Below are 22,115 nucleotides of genomic sequence, written 5' to 3' on the forward strand. Positions count from 1 at the left end.
ATTACAATTAATGGCAAAAGGAATGTATGGAAATGCAAACTGATATTTCTTACTGACACTAACGTGCCTGAGACTTTTGCACAGTACTGTATATCATTTAGTAACATTTATTTTTATTTGTTTTTCAGTTTAATTATATTCAACGTTCAAGGAAATTTTTTATATTTAAAAAAATGTTGCAATAAATGCATGATGTTTTCAGTGAGTTATCATATATCTCAATATTGACCAAAATAATCATGATTATAATTCTCGCCATAATCAGGCACTTCTAATAGATCGCTAGTGTGTTCCAACTTGTGTCATGAATTAAAAGCGGTGCACAAAAATGTTCATGGCTTGGTTTGATTTACAATCAAGCTTTAAAGCCAAATTATTATTATTATTGAGTCCTCATTAAACCAGATCTCCAGAATCAGATGTGGTTCTGAACTCTGATGTCAAACTCCTTGCAGCTCGTATAAATGAGACCAGTTGCACTCACTGTCTGGTGTTCTGCAGCTCTCCGTACAGCCAGCCGTCCCTCTCATCGGGAATCAGCAGTGTGATGATGTCTCCTTCTTCAAAGCTCAGCAGCGTTTGGTTGTTTCCAGACTTGTGGGGGAAAATGGTGCGCACTTTGGGTCTTTTGTCTGTGAGATTGAGGCCTGTGGCCATCGACACAGACCTGGACAATCCATTGTCCTCGTTGTTGTAGTCTAGAGGGGCAAAGACCGACAACACGTCCTCAAAGCTTCACATTTGAATATAGATGCTGACAATTTGGCATTCAATTGAATTGCTCAATTGTGAATTTGAACAGTATATAATTTATAATTAACTGGTTTTTATTGTGAATTTCAAAGTGAAAAAGGATATTTAAACATAACTAAATATTTTATTCATGAGGAAAGTGACTGAACTGTAAAAAGCATCTCAACGTATCTCCAAAACTACGACAATTAAAAAAAAAAAAGTTTGTTAATTGAAATAAAGCTGAAATAAAACTAAATATGATTAAATTTTTTAATATAAATTTGAATATTTGAATTAAAACGAATATTTACATTTAAAACTTCTCTAAAATGTACTGTTACTGGTTATTATTGCTGGTAACTTTATTATGTTAACTGGTATTACATTGACTATTAGCAAGATATATCTCCAAAACTACGACAATTAAAAAAAAAAGTTTGTTAATTGAAATAAAGCTGAAATATAACTAAATATGAATATTAGATTTTTTAATCTAAATCTGAATATTTGAATTAAAACTAATATTTACATTTAAAAACTTCTCTAAAATGTACTGTTACTGGTTATTATTGCTGGTAACTTTATTATGTTAACTGGTATTACATTGACTATTAGCAAGATTTTTAAAAAGAGCCGCATTACCAACAACCGTAGCCTGAGACAATAAATAGTAATACATTTTCCCTTGCCTACACAAATGAAAAATTTATAAAGAAGTTAGAGGCGGAGTCATGCAAAGTTAGATCAGGAATGCGTTTTAGGAAAGTAGCGGGGTCGAATCTCGTGTTGATTTCAGATTACAGAGGTGTAATATGTAATAGGTGACGCTCACCAGACTCTCTCTCCTGTCTGGAGGACTCTGGGTTGAACATGCTGGCCAGAGGACTCGTCTGAGGCGGCAACGGAGGCGCCGGAATCATTGCATCCGAGTTGGACTGTACAGGGACAGAAAAACGCAGGTGTGAATTGACAACACAGCCGGCCTGCACACTGTACTCATTGCGTAGTGTAGGAGTCGGTGTCCTCACCCTGCTGTGGCGCTGGAGGGACGGAGACGCCTGAGGAGTGTTGGCCACTGGAGTGCGCAGACCTTCAATCATGGACATCACGCTGTCGGGGACATTGGTGGCGTCACTGCATTTGTCCTGCCAGCCGATCAGGTTCTCTGACAGAAGCTCTCGAGCCTTCAAGAACACAGAAAGGTTTCAGATCCAAGAGTTAAAGAGAGCACATGAGCAGAGTAATCATGAAGGCCTTCAGGACTTGACTTTAACTCTTAGGTCGCTGTGGCTAGTGGTTTTTCAAAGTTACTAGCCACTCAACATTTTCACTGGCCACAATTTTGACATTGTTACCATGAGGGAAAAACTGCCATATAGATATTTTTAATCTTATCTCATAATTTCTTTACATGAAGACTCGCCAAGACCGGCATTTTGAGTGCATTTGACTGTTTAAGCAGCAAAAAAATAACTTAATTTAGTACTGAGTATTACATAAAAAGTAGCCGTGTCTGATTCTGTCGATGAGCACTTTGGTTGTGACAGTTGAAGTGCGCCTCTTCATCTTAACATTAGTGGTTGACCGATGTATCGCCAAGGCCGATATATTGGCCGATATTTGTCATTTTTTAAATATTGGCGTCGGCCGTTAACTTTTTCTGTTCGGCCGATGTGTCGGGGGTAATAACTTATTCACACCACTGTATATGTAGCGAGAATGCTCATACATTTGTAAAAGTGTGTGTAACGACAGCTAAAGATAAAGCCACAATAAGCCTGAGGAGTGAACATATCAGTCCATCTTGATGGATGACGCTAAGAGCAGTTGCACTCTGACCAATCACAGGACAGTTTTACTCACATGTGACTTGCATAAACATTTTTGTATGCTTTGAAATGTTGCCAAAAGCGAACCAAACCAAGAAAAAAACAAAAAACTAACAATATAGGTCCCTGTTTTGGGGGAGCAAAAATTCCCCCCTATTCTCACCAAGAATGATAACTAAAATATTAACGATAACCATCAAGTTTTAAAAAATGTCTCTAAGTGAATAGTGGAGTCCATATAAACCCCATAACTATAACGACACAGAGGAATGATATGTTGCTGGAATCATTTTCAGAGCGATTCAGTGGACAGTAAAAACCTTGACAGCCAATCAAAAGTGAGCGCATAGAATAAACACAACATTTAGCTTATTTAGTCATTGTTAAGAGTTCCCGTTCTTGGTGTGAACAGGCCTTAGTTGTGCTAACTGAAGTAACCAACCTTGTCATGGAAAGCTGTGGTCTGGATGGAGAAGTTGCAGTGCTTGTCCACCAGGAAGCAGAAGCGCCTCTTCTCCTCCAGCAGAGCCTCTCGACAGCCGTCAGCGATGAACTTCTGCATGTCCATCTGACGGTGAGTGAGAGTCTCAAGACACTGCAGAGAACAAGGGCGCAGGTTCTTATCAGCTGTCCGACAAGCAGTGTGATCATGGTCGAGCATTGTGAAGATGACATCACACTTTTTGGTGTGAGCATTATAAAGGAACAAAGTGAACAGTGAGATTGAAGATTGAGATTGAGTGTCAAAGGAGCTGCATTTGTATCTCATGTACACCGAATGATAATGGATGGTTAGACATCACAATATGGTCTCAGTTGTCAGTAATTATGACGTTATTGCCAAGGGAGACTTCTTTCTAAGAGGCATGACGACTAGATTGAAAGTTGACAAGTTCGAATGAGCACAAGCGTGACTGCGGCTGATTTTCAGTGAATAAAGACTTACATGTTGGTCTGTTCTTCACACAAACTAACTATACGAGTGGTTTTCTTACGCCGCACATGTAGCCTGTGGAAGCTGTTCAGTGCAGGTCTATTCACATGAACACACCCTCATGATGGCATAATGCAGGTGACGTGAGAGAGCATTCATCTCACAATGGGTTTCATCAGATCCCCACTCCTCAGAGATGTCTCACTGATGAATGAAAGCCACATCCCTCCCCTCCTCCAACTCCACTGGTTGTCATAGGGGAAAACAAAATAAATGAGATTTTGCTTTGGTTTGTTGTTACTAGTCACTATGATTTTAGTCATAGTGGGACTGCTAGTGTTGCGTAGCGGGCGTGTTACGGATACGTGGTGTACATTTTTTAGCAATCAAAAAGCTTGTCTAATTAATTGAAATAATGTATTATGAATCATTAAACTTATACAACATTTAAAAAAATATATATGAAAAACAATGTCACCCTAATTTTGTGTTGTGTTTTTTCTGGTAATAAAATGAAGACATAAAACACAAATTTTATCATTTATCATCAATTTTAATCATATGAAATTAAATAAACTTTTTATCAAATAACGTGCTGCACAATGAGCTTTACTGTTAAAATTAAAACATGGATTATTCCTTAAAAAACTGAATTTTGATGATAATTTATTTGGATTAGTGTTAGTATTATTACATTGGGACATATCTAAGTTCTACTGTACAACGGTAATATATTTCTGTCAAGTTAAACCGAACTTTTTTTTTGACCGGTTGCCGTGAAGACCTTTTGAGTTTCTGTGTGTTTATGTCATGACGATAGTTTTTCTCAAATGAAGCGGTTAAATGATCACGAAGTGACTTTCGGAGTGGATCTAGAGTCTGGAGAGGAAGTTCATGCATTTGTGTCTTCATATAGGCCAAAAAACAGCGCAAGCGTCACACGTGCTTCAGTGTGTGTGTGTGTGTGTGTGGTAAATGAAACTGCGTGTCGGCTGCGCCATTCAATCACACAGAACATGCAGGATTCGTATTTAAATGGTCTTTGTGGTTTAATATCCACACACACTAGTCTACATCGCGATTTGATTTCAAGTGTACTGAACTGCTTTCTATTTATTCCTCAAAAGATTTACAAATTCCGTGAAATTCCGCGTTATACAGTAAATTCCTTTTTTATGATTGGATTTCGTCAGCATTTTAGGGGGGGCGGGGAGTCGTTTTGGAGTGGCGGGCCGCCCCCCAAAAACAATGGTAGGGGAAACACTGTACTCTTTTAAATTTAAATGTTGACTGCAATATGCAAATAAAAATAATATGCAGAAAATATGAAAATATGCAAAAAAGTATGCAAATTAGGTACTGTAAATAGGAATATATTTGCATTTTATATCAAGTACGCCACAGAAAATGTATTTTTTAAACTAAATAAAGGACATTAACAAATTACAAAAAAGCATAAACTACAATGTAAAATAATTTTTTATTCAGCAAGGATGCATTATGATTAAACTGATCAAAAGCGACAGTAAAAAAATTAAAGTTAGGTTAAATAAGTTCTAAAGATTTTGAACTTTCCATTCATCAAAGAAAAAAAAATCTCTCAACAATTTGAAGCAGCACAACCGTTTTCAACATTGATAATTATAATTTTTTTTTTTCTTAATTATTACATCATCATATCTGAATGATTTCCGAATTATCATGTGACACTGAAGACTGGAGTAATGATGCTGAAAATTCAGCTTTGATCACAGGAATAAATTACATTTTAAATTGTAATAATATTTCACTATATTAATATTTTTATTGTATTTTTCATCAAATAAAAATGCAGCTTTGGTGAGCATAGGAGACTTTTTTTTTTAAACAGTAGTACATGTAAATAGGTCTAAATTTTTTAGGTCTTAACCCTGAAATGCTTTGACATTTGTGAGTTTGAGAAAATGTTTGAAAAATGGGGTCTCTGTAAATGCTCAAGTGACCCGGTCCTGTATAAAAAGTAACAGACCTCAACTTGACTAACTCAAGGTAAACTAGCTATTATGAAACATGATATAACATTTAGTATGAGCGAAAGGTCTTTGAAAGAAGACACCAGACCAATGTTAAAATAGTGGGAGGCGGTGACATTTAACTACACAAACCCAATATTTTTAAAGATGTTTTGTGAAAGTTTGCTAGACGAAGCTGAAAATATAGTGGAAAGTCATAATGGTTTAATCAAAATCCTCATTTATGTCTGTGATAGCTTCATTCATTCACTCATCAGGGGACTCAAGGTCAAGTATTCTACACAAAACCGTAAACACCACAGTCCCAACTCGCAGCCGGGGACCGTAATCTACACGCTACACCTGCCACGACACTTCCTGTCTGCGCTATAACCTTTGGATCAATTGTTAATGAAGAGGAAGGGCCAGCCTTTTATTCAGCTGTTTTTCAAGCACAGGTACTGCTATAAATGGCGAATGAAAACAATAAAGGCTGGTGGTGTAGGAAGAGGGGCAACCCCTCCTAGTCAAGGGAAAGGCCTGAGGTCCTTACAGCTGATCTTAATCCACTTCCTCCTTTGTGCGCCAACATTTTCCAGTCAGTCTGAAGCATGTCTGCTTAAACAGGCCACCACCATCCACAAATAAACCCTACACTAAGACAGCAGGGCAGGGTAGGAACGGTCAGATAGTTGCCCGACAATCTTGATTTTTCAATATTTTGAGTGGAAGTTCTTTGAATCGAATCGAATTAGAGAAGCGCTCTAAAGAAAAATCTAGTGGATGTGACTCTAGAGGCCCGTTCACACCAAGGACGATAACTATAAAGATAACGATAAAGATATGGTTCTAAAAATCGTTCTCCATATTAAAGAATAGCCACAACTATAACGATAAAGATTTATACCATGGTCTGGGTGAATACTCGAATCTGATTGGCTGCAGGGTGTCCATTAAAAAGTGGTAGGCTGTGTCCGAAATCTCCCACTACTCACTATATAGTGAGCTCGCCATTTTGTAGTGCTGTCCGAATGTATAGTGATGATTATTATACCCTATATAGACCACTCAATGTATCCTAGAATGCATTTTGAAAAGTAGTGTACAACCGATGGTCACTAACCCAAGCCCTACATACCATCATGCATTGCGCTGATCGTAAAAGACCTATCAGCATCATCTTCATCTTTAACTTACAATTTGACGACAGCACGAACAGCACGTCGTTTTCTGTGTCTAGAAATCCTGTTTCTTTTGCTAATCCGCAAAATCTTCTGAATCACGAGAACAAACAAACAAAAAAGATAAACATTGAGTGGCATCTCCACAGCTGTTTAAAAGCTGTTTTATTAAGAGTATTATGAGCAAGATATTTGATAACGTAGACTGTTTTTTTTTCCTAATGTCGACAGGCAAGAGAAAACGGTGTGGCGCGAAAATGAAAATATGTGAAATATGTGTATTAATTTTATTTATGTTTATAAGTTATAATCATGTGTGGAGTAACGCATTATAACAGAAACGGCCAGAAATGACTTTTAATTTTACAATTTTGGAGAAATAAGCTCAATATAATGTATTTATAAAAAAAAAGCCCAGAGCTGGCTCGGCACCAGCTGACAGATGATGGCGCGCTTAAATAGTGCGACAGTAATGACGTAATCAACGGCGCCGAGAGACGATCGAGTAGTGTCCGAAAGTGGTGTTTCTATTATGCTGGTGAGCTCACTATATAGTGCTCTACTCCCTACCCCCTACATAGGGGTTAGGGAGTAGTGGTTTGAGTGAAGATTTCGGACACAGCCACAGAGTAAAGGAAACAATAGCCTCCTAGTAAAGGAGTTCTGGTGAAACTGACTGTTTACCGTGTGAAATTAATAAATAAAAGCGCTGGCTACATCAGCTGTGAGTAACCATAGCAACAGGCAGTCAAAGTATCCGTTTACAATTTATTGTATCAAAACAAACATCTAGTTAGTCGTTATACAGTGGGTACTCAACCAGAATAATACTTTTACCGCCGCCGCTACCGCGGCGGTAAAATTCTGGTGTGTATTTGTTGCCTTTTACCGCTAAGAGGCGCTACAATTACAGACTTTGAAAAGTGTCAGTTTATTCTCTCTATTGCGTAATCTGCCGCAGTGCCGCTGCTCATTCAGAGCGATTGTAAGCTGGTAACAGATGATTTCAAGTGAAACTTGTAGTTAAACGAATTCATAATCACAATAGGCCTACTGAAATTAAATTGAATAAATAGTGAAAACATTTCAACATAAAACATTGCAACCGAAACATATTAGGCTATCAATGAGGGGTTGGAAGACCATAATACACTATTTAACAGCGTTCAGACGATAGCTCAGCGATTAACGCAACTACATGAGCCTCACTACGCTTCAAACGATCTGAGATCGAATCTCAATGGAGCTAATTTGCTGTTGGCCGAATTCGTTTATGTTTTACCGTTCTTGATGCTTAAATAGGTAACTGTTTATTAGCGAGTTGAGTTCATTAACTGTTTACTTATGTAAAGTCAAGAGTTTTGTTTAAATTATCAATGGCACATTACAACATAAATTTGCTACATTCCAGTAGAGCCGCTGCACGACAAAACTGATGAGGGAAGATTAGCTGATCGCGTCAGAAAATGAAAATAATGAAGCTTGTCTTTAATCTGCTAAATTATTGTTTTGTGAATCATTCACGAAATTGAGGTGATAGACAGTGATACCCGGCCATAGCAACGGAAGAAATTTTTCAAAACAGATCCATAAATTGAACAAATCAGAAAAGACTGATTTTGTTGACTTGGCTACACAAAATAACAGACTAACTAAATAGTATTGCTTTCAATATAAAAACTAATGAAAATGTAAAAGAACACTAAAATTAATTAAGTTTGAAACCCCATCGCACATTTTTAAGGTTTAAATAAAGTGGGACAGTTTATTTGTTTAAAACAGCTGGTTGCATTGAGTTTAGAGTTTATTTCCTTTGCGATGCAAAATAAGAAACACAGAATCTTGTTCTTGCAACATTTTAAATTTGTATTGCCAAAGAAATTGCAGCTTAATTAAACAATTAAAACAGTACAAAACGAACAAAACGACATAAATTAAGAACATGCGTTTTTCTTTGCCTCTCTCTTGCGCTGGATCTCTTTTTAGCAAAGTTTATTTTGTCTCCCTCCAAAAAAAAAAAAAAACCTGTAACAAATTATTTTGCCTTTGTTGCTTCAAAGACACAGCATGCCTTGTTGTATTCACTTACAATAAAACGAGGTTGAATTAAAGAGCTCTTTATCTGCTTCGTTTCGTAAACAGTTAATGTTTAGATAATGCCAGATTGTTGACAATCATACACACTGCTTCAAACATTCTAAAACTTTATAAAAACAGTTGAAACAACTGGATTGAACACTTTAATTTAAATTTTGTGTGAAAAACTTTAAATACAAAAAATACACTATATTTATAATTAAATAAGATATAGGGCCTACATTTGGACACATCGAGAGATTTATCCTTAAAAGAATTTAGCCTTTGCCTGCTCATTGGGCTGGCTATCCGACATCTCCATATGAAAGACGAACATTAACACCTATTGTGCACGCACGATAAAGCCACTGTCCCTCCAAACCCCCACAGGCTCTCTGAGTCTGAGACTGACTTAAAACAAGAAGTCGCAATTCACACTTAAACCGCTATTAGACATTAGCATTAGGCTATTAAAGTGTTGATAATGAAGGAATTAAATAATGTGAGCTACATGTAGTGATATTTCTGTCATGAAACTTTATTACTAAATATTTAATTTCAATAATTCATTCAATTTCAATACGTTTTTCTTTTTTATTCAAATAAATCTCGAACCACAGTGCTTCGTTGTGCTGCTGTGAAACTAAATAACATTTATAGAATAATTATGAACTTAAATGAAACAATAGCGCAACATTTCGACAAATAAATTATTTGATTTGTTTTTACATTTTAATTCAGGGCGATTTAGCCTATTTAATTAGAGCGAGATTTTCCCCTTGCCTTGTCCTTTCCTCATTTCTAAGCGCTCACATAGTTAAACATGTTTAAGTAGATCCTCTGTACCTCTCAGTTTCAGATGGATTACATAATCAGATAACATTTATTAAATATTTAGACATTTAAAGGCTTTAACATGAGCTGAGGCAAGTGGCTTTCGGTTCAGTTTTGTGACGAGCAGTTCCCGGAGACAGAGACGACAGCTAAAATGTTGTTAGCCTAATATGAATAAAAGTTTACTAGTAGCCTATTAAGTTATTTTAGCTGTTATGAGAAAAATAAATCCAAGTGAACGCGCCGCCGCGTTTGTCGAAGTTGTCGAACACTAATTCAACATGCCAGAATAAAACACGACTTTAGAACAATAGCGACACTCGACGTGATGTGCCAAAACACTTAATTATAAACTTCAATATTTCATTCAAAATAATCTCAAAACGCTTTGTGACATTTTGAAAAGCCGTGCATAGGGCCTACATTAAGGCCACTGGATCCACGAACGTAGGCTACTGTCACTGAAACGCTGGTTTTGATTTTATTGTTTGTCGTTTAAACGTGCCTGTTGCATATCTTTATTTTATATATTTTATATGGTCTATTGGTGAAGTAGCCTAAGCCTATTAGCACGGATTACTGCGGAGGAAGGGGGTGGGGGGGTTAAAATAATTCAGCAGAAGCAGGGATGTTTAGACCAGAAGGAAATCCCCGTCCCCCCTGGCAAATCGCACCTTGCTTAAAACCATGTTTTAAAAACTCAATGTAGGGAATCCAAAAAACAGGCTATATAGGCCTATAGGCTATATATATAGGCCTATATATATATATATATTAGGGGTGTAACGGTTCAAAAAATTCACGGTTCGGTTCGATACGATACACTTGTGTCACGGTTCGGTTCGGTACGATTCGGTACGTTTCCGATACAGCAAAAAGAAAGAAATGCCAGAGAAATTTCCTTGATTTAATCTTTTTAATTATATTTTTATTAAAACTAACATCATAAAGTATGATATTTTTTAACTTTGAGCAATGATGGAGCTATACTTGACTTTTCTTAGGAGCTTATAAAACAAAACAGCTCCTTGGACAAAATTAAATGTAATATTGTAGTAGTTATAAACAAAGGTTTATTTTAGTTCAGATTAACATTTGAGGGCAGCAATTGTATTCATAATGTCAAAATAAAACCGACGTGATGTTACTTGAAAGCATTATAGCCTACTATTCCTGCCAAACTTCCATGGTTACAGTTAGTAGTGTTACTACAGTAAACCCATGGTGAATGTTGCTGATCTGTGGACACTGAATAGTTCATTCATGGCACAATGTTTCTTCCTGGTTTCCACGTCAGCGCTGTTTGATCCGTTAATAACGGAGAAATGCGAATGTTTCTCACTAGATCTTGCAGCGATGTTATTACTTCAGTAGCGAATTCAAATGCTTTCTTTACTGGATTTGGCTGTGTAGTAACAGTGCTGATGATTAAGATCGTCTCGCGCTGTATTTGTCCAAACTGATAAACGGTCCTTCAACCACACAATAACGAGTGGTTTCGTTCCGCTTACATTACATTTGCCATTTGATGTTGGGCAATGTTGTGGTCACGCACATTATGAGCGCGCTTGCCATGCGTGACGCGCCTTCATTTGAAATAACGAAATTTTGGTCGGCAGGAAAAATGGTCCAACGAACCGTTCGGTTCAAAAATGCGTACCGAAAACCGAACCGAAAGCCTCGTACCGAACGGTTCAATACGAATACGTGTATCGTTACACCCCTAATATATATATATATATATATATATATATATATATATATATATATATATATATATTTTTTACAGAACTGCTTTTGAAATTACGATTGGTATTAGATGTTAAGTCATTCTGTTGGATACAGAATACGCCGCTGTGTTTGTTGAACTCTATTTCAACATGCCAGAATAAAACCCGACTTTAGAATAATGCGTAGCGCCACTCGGCGTGATGTGCCAAAACACTTAATTATAAACTTCAATATTTCATTCAAAAACATCTCAAAACGCTTTGTGACATTTTGAAAAGCCATGAATGTATTAAGGCCACTGGAACCAGGATCGTAACTGAAACGCGCTGCATGTTCGCTCAATACAGGAGCAGAAGCGCCGGTTCAGATTTTATTGTTTGTTGTTTAAACGTGCGTGTTGCATATTTTAAATATATATATATATTTATATATATATATTTGATATGGTCTATTGGTGAATTAGGCAAAGCATTGATTACTGGGGGGAAATCCCCCACCAGCATATCGCACCTTGTTACACAATGTTTTTAAAAACGTAGCCTATGGAACCCCATGAAGTTTTTTTTTCTGTTTTTTTAACAGAACTGCTTTTGAAATTACGATTGGAATTATTATACAGATTGATATAAATTCAGTCAATCTGTTGGATAATATTTGTTCCTTTGTGTAAAATGGAAATGCATGGAATTGTATTTTATAAATAGGCTACCGTGTTTGGACAGGATTTGAACCCGTGTCATCTAAATTATTGAAACCTAAATTCTACCACTCGACCACAACTTTTCTCACTGAAAATTTCCCAGAAGTTCGGTAGTTCAGCAGTCAGTGCGCGCACACGAGAGAAGCGCTCTTCAATCCTCTCATTCCTCAATAGTTTAGCGTCATTGCACCTAATTGCGAGAGAGGCCTATTTTAACTTTTGATTCATAAAATGTTCTGCTCTAAAAGTTTGTTATATTCTGTTTAAATGTAGCCTACTTTTACTTTACGTTTTGCTTTTGTTTAATTTAACTGAATCTGTTAGCCTATAGGTTAAACTATTTATATTTTTATTATTATTATTTTTTTGTTCTAATGGTTTGTTCTATTCTCTTTCGTTTGTTTATTTTTATTTTATTTTTTACATATTCAATCAGTCTCAACTATTTCATCCTTACTGTTAATTTACATTAGCCCGTTTCAAAATGCGGCAATTGCGGCTGTTTTGCTAAATGCCCCTTTGCGCCACCTGGCGGTCATTTCGCGAAGGACTTTGAAATGCGACTAGTTTATTTTTGCCGCGGTGGATTTGCCGCGGCACGAGTCTCGGCGGTAATAGGCATTCTGGTTGAGTACCTACTGTACATAGCCTACTAATACAACAATGAGTGACTTACGTTATTTCTTTTAAACTTTTTGGAGAATTTGACATAAAATACGTTAAGTTTCTGGCTCGTAAGTTAGCTAAACTGAAGGGTTCTCCGAGCTGAGCGGACTATAAATATCTCCGGTTGCTGAATAAACCGTCAGGCGTAACCAGGGAAACCAAGTTATTGTTTGTAAAAACTTTAGATTTCGATTGTAAAACTAATTAAAATATAAACGAATGTTTTAAAAATGTGTTATGGCAAGTGACCATGGTATAAGCGGGTTAATGCCCTTCGAGGTGTCCATTGTCAGGTATTAATGGACTCTGCTGCGCGTCGGACGGTTCACGCCTCGCCGTCGTCCATTAATACCTGACAATGGACACCTCGTCGGGCATTAACCCTTACTTAAACAAGGGTCTCGCGCATTTAAAATGACAGACGACAATGTGGAGAAGTAATTTGCAGAGGTCCAGAAAAGTCAAAGAAGAAATGGATATTGAAAACAATCGTTCATACCATCTAAATAAACGGTGAGAAGTATTACCTCAGGTATCCAGCGCTCGTTGCGAAAACACTGTCTTGCTTCCTTTGAAGTTGCGGTGAAAACGACCAGGTGTTGTTGTTATTTCACTATATTGACTAAAGCCGTGTAATGCAACAGGTTAAAAACATGTTCAATGACGTTGTACACACTTTGAAACCGCAGCGCACGCCTTAAGGCTCGTACACACCGGGACGAATATCGGCGCGCGTTAATTTGCCAGCGTTTTTCAACGCGTTTTTTGTGTTCACACCCAAGCGATTTTCGCTGACGATGAGCCGAGTGAACATGCCAATTCATTCCCTGACATTAGATGGCGCTTAATGTAAAACAGAAATAGTCCTATGTTGTAGTCGCTGTCGCGTTTGTCATATAGTTCTTTATGCTCCGACACCAACGAGACCAGCAGCTCTACATTCATCTTGCCTTGCATCTTCCTCGTCTTATTTCTTCCCGGGAGTGTAGACGCTACTTGGCGTATATCTTCTTCGCCGTTACGTATGTGTGCTCGGCAAGACCGTTTTGTGTTTGAGCGCCCCCAAGTTGTGTTTTACTGTAACTTCAGAAGCTCCAGACACGTGAGCAAAACCACCAATCTCATTGGTCGGATAGTTTTTGACGCGGCGCGTCAAACCCGAAAAACGAACCCGAGACGTTTTTTAAAAAAATGACGCTTTTACGCGTGCCGTTTTTCGTGTCTGTGTGCGACACTCACATTGGCGCCCTTTGTTTAGTCACGAGGCGTTAACCGTCGGCGAATATCGCGCGCGAAATTCGTCCCGGTGTGAACAGGCCTTTAGATTAAACAGACTGTTATCGTTCGTTGGTGTGGACGCAAATATCGTTATAGTTATCGTGCTTGGTGTGAACGGGCCTTAAGGCAGGGTTGGCTGGATGCAGTAAAGGTCACAAACCCACCTATCCCATGTAAACAAATGGTCGGGTCAGAGGTCACTCTTCCCCACAACTAGACTAGCGTACGGCAGTTACGGAAATCAGTGATGGTAGTTTTTAAAGTTATAAATATAGATATTTTTCTTAAATATCTATAAATAAAAACGGATCCCTTCGCTTCAGAAGGCCCTTATTAACCCACTGGAGTCATATAGGTTACTTGCTTCAAAAACTCAGGTACCATTCCCTCCCATTATAAAGCTTTGATATGACTCCAATTGTGTTTGGCTGAAAGAAGTCAGTCATACACACCTAGGATGGCGGGTGAGTAAATTACGGGATCATTTTCATTTTTCGCTACACTAACCCTTTGAGACTTTTAAAAGACCAATGGGTAAGGCCTATTCACACTGCACAGAATTACACAGTGTTTCCTAAAGACAAACTTGTCAATTTAAAAAATATATATAGGTCTGAGTTTGAACTGGGCAGATTTAAAAACACACTGAGGACACATGTGGGTCTTTCCCTTACATCTGTGCATTGTGTGTCTGGCTATAGTGCACACACAAACACACAACAGTCTGGTCAGCTCAGATAACAGCTACATTTTCTGCAACATTACGGACCAACACACACACACACAGAGTTAAAAGCACCAGCGTATCTGTCCGAGCGAACACGTCCCAGAGAGCTGTGATGGATCCGTGGGAGATGGACAGGGGCGTAAGTGTGCTGTTTGTCTTGTTTATCATCACAGACCCGTGATAAAGTCGGTTGCTATGGACACCTTCATTCTCCCCCCGTGGAGGAAGGTAAAAGAAACAGAGGACATGCCACACACGGCGGAGAAGACATGAAAAACACACCATTCCTGCCTAAACGGGCAAACCTCAAAAAGGCAGATGCGCACGGATCAACACAGATCTTTTCCAGAACCTTTATAACCATCATGAAACGGATTTGAACAAGATACCACACAAATGATTCATACAAAGTCTGACATTAGTACGCTGATATATGAACAAAATGATGCTCTAATAGGCAAACAAATACATAGTCAACATACAAACATTGGGCAAACTAGTTTTTTATTTTTTATTTAATACTTTTATGGGCTTACTACTCTTTTTCAGAGATCGTTTTCCAGGACATTTCATTATGACAGGAATAAGAGATTAGGATCACGGATTCACAGCCTAAAGTATATATATACCAGAAGTCCGAAAGTGATAGTTATGACTAATATTTTAAGTGATAGTTCACCCAAAAATGAAACTTCTGTCATCATTTACTCACCCTCAAGTTGTTCCAAACCTGTGTGAGTTTCTTTCTTCTGTTGAAATTCAGTTTTTCAATTTACTATATGTAATTGACAGTATTCAGTGGTTGCCCACTGTCTTTTCCTTTTTGGGAAGTGCACTTTCTATATTCATCTTAAATTATGTTATAGCGCATTCATATTATATTGATAAACTATTTAATAAAATGATCCCAAACAATCATTAGTAATAATCTAGTGAACTGATATAAACAAACAAGATATCACAATTGCATAAATATTCCTATGAGTTTAATGTTTTAAAATAATTACAATATTGAATAGTAAAAAGGACCGATACTTTTAAAATTACCGCCAGTAGGTGGCAGCAAAAGACTCAGTGGAGTCTTACAAACGATTCTTTCGAAACGCTTATGTATTTACGAACTAAGCAATTAACGGTCTGTATGAACGGATCATTGAATCACTTTCTTAAACATTTCGTTCAGAAACGCAAAAACAAGGCCGGAGCAGAATGTTTTTTTTTACCAACATCAGTAAGGTTTTGTTTTTGTGTTTTTGAACGAATTGTTTAAGAAAGTGATTCAATGATCCGTTCATACACACCGTTAATTGCTTAGTTCGTAATTACAACGATCTACATACAATGACGTAACGTAAAGTAAATACAACGTATGTGAAACGGACAATATTTTGTCTAAAATGGAGGTAACTTCTTGTTTAGTGAACTGCTGCAGTAATTCAATATCACATTTGCAATCATGCTTTTATTAAGTTCATATAAGTAGCCTACTATAACTATGTTACCGCAGATGATGCATATAGCACCGAGACAGGACTGAGCTAAAGTCTTTGCCTGGGCCTCGTGCTTCAGTTTAGCACACTAGTCTGAATGAATCGCTGAACGTCTGATTTCGACTTCCCATATCGTCTCTGCTGGCGAGGTCAGGAGAGGCTGATTACAGGGAACATGGGAGCGGTAAAATGTCAGGATGACGATGATGTGCTGTCTGGAACAAACAAAGGGAAAGAGGCATGTCTCTTATCACAGACACCGGCGTGACTGGCACATCCATCCATCATCGGCGGGAGAGAGAGAGAGAGAGATCTGACAGTAAAGTCCACGGTGAGGTGAGACATTAGCCATCAGGGTGCGGACACACAGAGCAAAGTAATTAATTTCTGCAGGCCACCCTGATGAACAGGCTGTGCGGAGAGTCGGAGCTCTGGGCGGATGAATAAACGCCTGCCGTTTACAGATCAGAAGATTAGGGTCGGATTTCACGTACAGCTGTTTTGCTAGTGGACTTTATTCATACAGGGGATCCATCATCCACCACTACGGTCGGAGGGTTTATGGAGGCGGTTGTGTTTGTGTGAGGTTTCACCCTCGTTCAAGATAAGCAACGCCAACGGCTCCTTCATGAACGTGTTGCATATGAACACAAGTCTGCATCTGATAATGTGGCAGGGTGTGGGTTAAAATATATCTATGAAATATACAGTTCCAGTCCTGTCTGCTGATTGGCCAGTTCAGCATTGCAGATGGGGCTGACACCATACCAAGATTTTATGAGACGCTATTGAATAGGGCTGGGTATTGACACAAATTTCACAATTCGATTTCAATTCACAAGCTTGCAATTCGATTCCGATTCGATTCGATTCAATATTGATTATTTTGGATGTCAGGTACATGGCAAATTTCCTCAAGGAAAACAAATCTCTTAACTAATGCTGTAAACTATGGGAGTCAGTTGTAGCCCACTAGGCTTCATTAGCCTACTATAATATTGAAGGTAAACATTAACTGATTTGTAGCTATACAAACACTTAAATTACACTTTTATTTATTTTTATAATAATAAAGTTATATGAAATATAAACATATAAATGGTGGCTGTCATAAAAACTTGCCAGATTTATTCAAACATGCATTAAATATCGAAGAACATTACAAATTATAATGAATATGTAATATGGTGCATATATTTAGCAAAATGCTCCTCTTTAGAGTTAATTTTTCTAGCTGACTAACGAGTTTATGGTCACATATGGTTTTTCTGAGGTAAATGTGACGTTACATGACATTGTTTACAAGCTGTTTTACTGACGTCTTTCCACGGTTGAAACACTGATTGAGCGATTCCATGTGACATGATACGGATATGATAAGTTGTACTCTATCTTTTAACACACTTTCAGACGTTCATTCATGTTTATTTGGCGCTGTAACTGGTATTATTAAGGCGGAAGAGGAGATCATGTGCGCTCCGCGCTGCTGCTTCTCTTGAGCTGAGCCAGAGCGATCTCACGCCACAGCGACAAAACGGTATTTATGTTTTTGAATTTCGTAAGAAAAAGGACGTAATTTGAAATTTGAGACTTTATTTAGTATCAATAGTAACAAAGCACAAAGATTATTGCGATTGATTGGATGGGATGAGCGCTACAATGTTCCATTCATTCATCAAATGAAAACAGGATGACTAATCGATTCTTGAGACTTAAGAATCGATATCGGTTCGTAAAAATAAGAATCGATTAATATCAAGAAATCAATATTTTTTACCCAGCCCTACTATTGAATACATATAGAAATATTAACTAATAAGAACTAAGTCAGTATTTCAATGCTACATGCCATTATTGCTACATGGAAGTTTATCCATGCAACCATTCAATTACTAGTTTGAGCAATGAGTGGCATATGACAACATAATAGACAGTGGTAGATACACCAGTGTTTCCCAAGTTGTCAGGTGTGCTGTGGAAAATGATCCAAAAATTAAGTAAAAATAAATGCTACAAATAAGAATATATCATTACTGTTGGGCCGAAACCTCGTATCTCTATATTTCGTCATTTTTGTTTAATAAAATGAATGCTATAGGTCAGCCTTTATGTCTGTTTCACAAATACAGGTGAATCTCGAAAAATTTGAATATCGTTAATTTATTTCAGTAATTCAACTTAAAAGGTGAAACTAATATATTATATAGACACATTACATGCAAAGTGAGATATTTCACGCCTTTATTTGTTATAATGTTGATGATTATAGATTACAGCTTATGAAAACCCCAAAGTCAAAATTAGAATATTGTGAAAAGGTTTTCATCGCTGTAATCCATAATCATCCAAATTATAACAAATAAAGGCTTGAAATATCTCACTTTGCATGTAATGAGTCTATATAATATATTCGTTTCACCTTTTAATTTGTTGGCACAAATAACAAGAGGTTGTGACTAAACCTTGTAACTCCATTGGCTCCTCAAACTGTCAATCAAATCTCACAACTCCACCAGCCTCTATCGTGAATGAAGTGCAGCACACAGTTTGGAGATCTCCGCTTGTTTGCAATGCAAGGGTGAACAAAAAACTGATATTTGAGTAAGTGCAGCGTTTTCTTTACTCAAGAAACACTGCGTCAATAAAGGCTAAAGCTTTTTGTATTTGCAGAGCGGAGAATAGTCTTAGTCCGGTGTTAAATATCCTGTGCATGATCTTTTGTATCATGAGATTTTGATTATGAGATTTCAAAAACAACTGAGTGCCCATATAGCAACAATAAACGTCATATCCTGTAAGTTGATGGAAACGTAATGTGCACTGATTGCCTCAGACAAAATATCTGTCATTCGCTGGTCAAAAACTCCATTTGAGCTTGATTTGCAGAAAATGTTGATATTATAATGACACACAAAAAGTGTTGCCTAGCAACACCCTAGCAACCACTCAGAACACCCTAGCAACCGCCTAGCAACACCATAGCAACCACCCAGTAAACCCTAGCAACGCCCTAGCAACCACCCAGAATACCCTAGCAACACCGTAGCAACCACCCAGAACACCCTAGCAACCGCCTAGCAACCATCTGAACACATGAAAAAGCCATATCTCAGCACTAGAACATCGTACAGACTTGGGTGTTGGCTCGTATGCAACCCTGTACAACACCCTAGCAACTGAGCGGCGAGTTTTGCCACTGCAAGCACCACTTCACATTTTCTTCTGGAAATGTACATCCTAGAGGTTTCCGCCCGACAGGGACGATATGTAAATATGTTGGTTTATCATCACCAAAATCATAGCTACCTGTATGACCTTATTTAGTTCCTACCTGACTTAAGTTTCACATTAAATGTGAGTACCGGTACTACTTTTAATAAAATATCTAGTTTCAATACGCCATTTGAAGCAATGCAGCTTTGTGCAATTTTGCTTATCAAAACATATACTGTATTTTTATACTGTAAAACCTAAGGCTGCAGGATTTTGGGGGAAAAATATAATTGTGATTAGATTCTGATAAAACGGCGACTGATTTAATAAATAAAATAATCCTGGTTTGATGTGCCTGTTTGTAGGGCTGCAGAATTTGGCCAAAATTTTATAATAATAATAATTTTATTTTTACATTTTACCACTGTAAAATTACAATAGTAATATTTATGGCTGTCATAATTACTTTTTGGTTACCCGTTTATGTTAACTAACCAACTGTGTTTACAACAACACTTCTCTAGACGGACAGTTTGACCATGAAGTGCGCAACCACATTTTTGCAGGGAGCGAAAGCTCCTCATGAAGGAGTGTGTTCATGTGCATGCAGGCACTCAAAACAAGCCTCCTGTCAGTAAGACATTGTGTGGGTACCGATTTGAAACAGAAATACTTGTATCTTTACATCTTTTGACATACTTGTTCCAGCCATTAAAATAAATGCATAACACAGCAAGAGTTGCGCCTGTTCAGCAGTTACTGTGCAGCATCCGTAGAGACCAACTATTAACCTTAGTTCACATGTTAGGGACTAGATCAGGGGTATTCAATTAAACTTCCAGGAGGTCCAGTCTCTAGATCTCCTTCCCAGCGGAGGTCCGGACCAGTTTTTTTTGGAATCGGTATATTTCCATCCATATATATATTTTTTTTATATTATAAAAAAATATATGTTTTAATGAATGATTCAAAGACTTAACTTGTTTCATTACTGGATGAATCAGCGTTTCTGAATTAATCTCTTGATTGAATGATTCAATATCAAATAAATATAAATATTAATATTAATATCAAACCCTCTGAGCCCGAAGAACGTGCCGGCGCGTTCTGCTGGATTTTTTCCTCATGACAGCCTAAACAACTTAAAATACTCCGTAATTTTTGGCCATTCATACAAGTCTTTATACATCTTTATGAACTATAAAGGGTCTTCTTTTATTTGTGTCCACTCACAATGACAACAAATAAATCCTTGTGTTTTTGTAAAATAAAGAAAATAAACAGGGTTCGCTTTCAGCTGTCGCTATATCCGCGAGAAACTTTCTGAAAGAGGTCTGAATAATGAACTGAAACTCAGCGAATACTTATCACACTGACATGAAACGTAGGTCTAAAGAAAGCTTGAAATGTTTAAAACAAATATTCTACTGCAATGTAATCTCAGCTAATTATTGTTAATGTGGTCACACTACTATTCATAAGATAATGTGTTGAGGCGATCTATGCGAAATGATAAATGCCCCCAACAATGCCTTAAATCTTTCTATTTCAGATAAATATTCTTTTGAACTTTCAGTTCATCAAAGAATCCTGAATTTTTTTTTTTACACAACTGTTTTCAACATTGATAATAAAAAAAATGTTTCTTGAGCAGCAAATCATATTAAAATGATTTCTGAAGGATCATGTGACACTGTAGACTGGAGTAATGGTGCTGAAAATTTAGATCACATGAATAAATTGCATTTTAAAATATATTTAAATAGAAAACATTTAAAAATAAACAGTTTTTGCTTTATTTTGGATCAAATAAATGCAGCCTTGGTGAGCCGAAGAGACAAAAAATAAATAAAATAAAATAAAAATTGGTAGTGTTGGTCTAAATTTTTTAAGTAAAGATTTGTTCTTAAGCCAAAACAATACGTTCAATCATTAAGTCTCCTCACATTCATTCTCTACAGTTCCCTCTGTCACATTCCTCATTGATATTCCAGCAACGCCTCCTTTTACAGTCCTGTTCCCCATGTACATACTACGTACTTATTATAGTAATTACAATTACTGGGTAATAACTAGGTACTAACCCTAAACCTACCCCTAACCCATGTACTTACCTTATATTAGCCAGTACTTTCTAGGTAAGTACACTGTAAGTACACGTAAGTACTGTACTGTAAAAGGAAGCGTTACCAATATTCCCAGGGGAGGGTCTTTGTCTCTTCAGGTGTGAATCACAGCATTATTCATGATGTTTCACGCCTCCCCGCATATCAGCCACTCTGACAATTAAGTGTCTTACAAAAGTTAAAAGACTATATTGTTTTGTATGAAGGAGTGATCGGGATGGTTTTAAAAAACTCTAGACAACAAGATCCAGTTTTAAAAAGCCTTGTGAACAAATGTTTACTATGTGTTATATGGCCTTATTTCAGTGACTTAAATTTTTTGTTTTTTAATAAACCACGCATAAATGTTATTTTCGGTCTTAAAGTGACAGCAGCCTAATATTCCTGATGTTGTCTGTGTTATTAATATTAATAAAAAAACATCCTCATCATCTACTATATATTCGAGAGAAAAGTAGATAGTGAGGAGAGTAGTCAGGAGGAAAGTGATTTTTTCAGGATTTTTTCAGGAGAAAACAGGTTTTTTAGTTTGAATAAATCCTTTATTATAACAAACTTGAAACCGTTTGTTTGTTTTACTCAAATTTCAAAATTCAATAATCAA

The 22,115-nt window shown here is 37.1% G+C and overlaps 1 protein-coding gene across 1 annotated transcript in view; it reads right to left on the reverse strand.

Moving 5' to 3' along the window:
* The window catches only part of baiap2l1b (BAR/IMD domain containing adaptor protein 2 like 1b), a 78,856-nt gene that overhangs the window by 22,508 nt on the left and 34,233 nt on the right, over positions 1-22,115 (reverse strand). The window contains exons 7-10 of the mRNA XM_056251539.1: positions 3,007-3,159; positions 1,764-1,919; positions 1,568-1,670; positions 485-698 (exon numbers count right to left, since the gene is read on the reverse strand). Of these exons, the coding sequence (XP_056107514.1) occupies positions 485-698; positions 1,568-1,670; positions 1,764-1,919; positions 3,007-3,159 (626 nt within the window). The remainder of the gene's footprint in view (positions 1-484; positions 699-1,567; positions 1,671-1,763; positions 1,920-3,006; positions 3,160-22,115) is intronic.

The sequence above is a fragment of the Rhinichthys klamathensis genome, unplaced genomic scaffold, assembly GCF_029890125.1.
Source record: "Rhinichthys klamathensis goyatoka isolate OS25496 unplaced genomic scaffold, OSU_Roscu_1.1 h1tg000004l_1, whole genome shotgun sequence".
Classification (NCBI taxonomy): domain Eukaryota; kingdom Metazoa; phylum Chordata; class Actinopteri; order Cypriniformes; family Leuciscidae; genus Rhinichthys; species Rhinichthys klamathensis.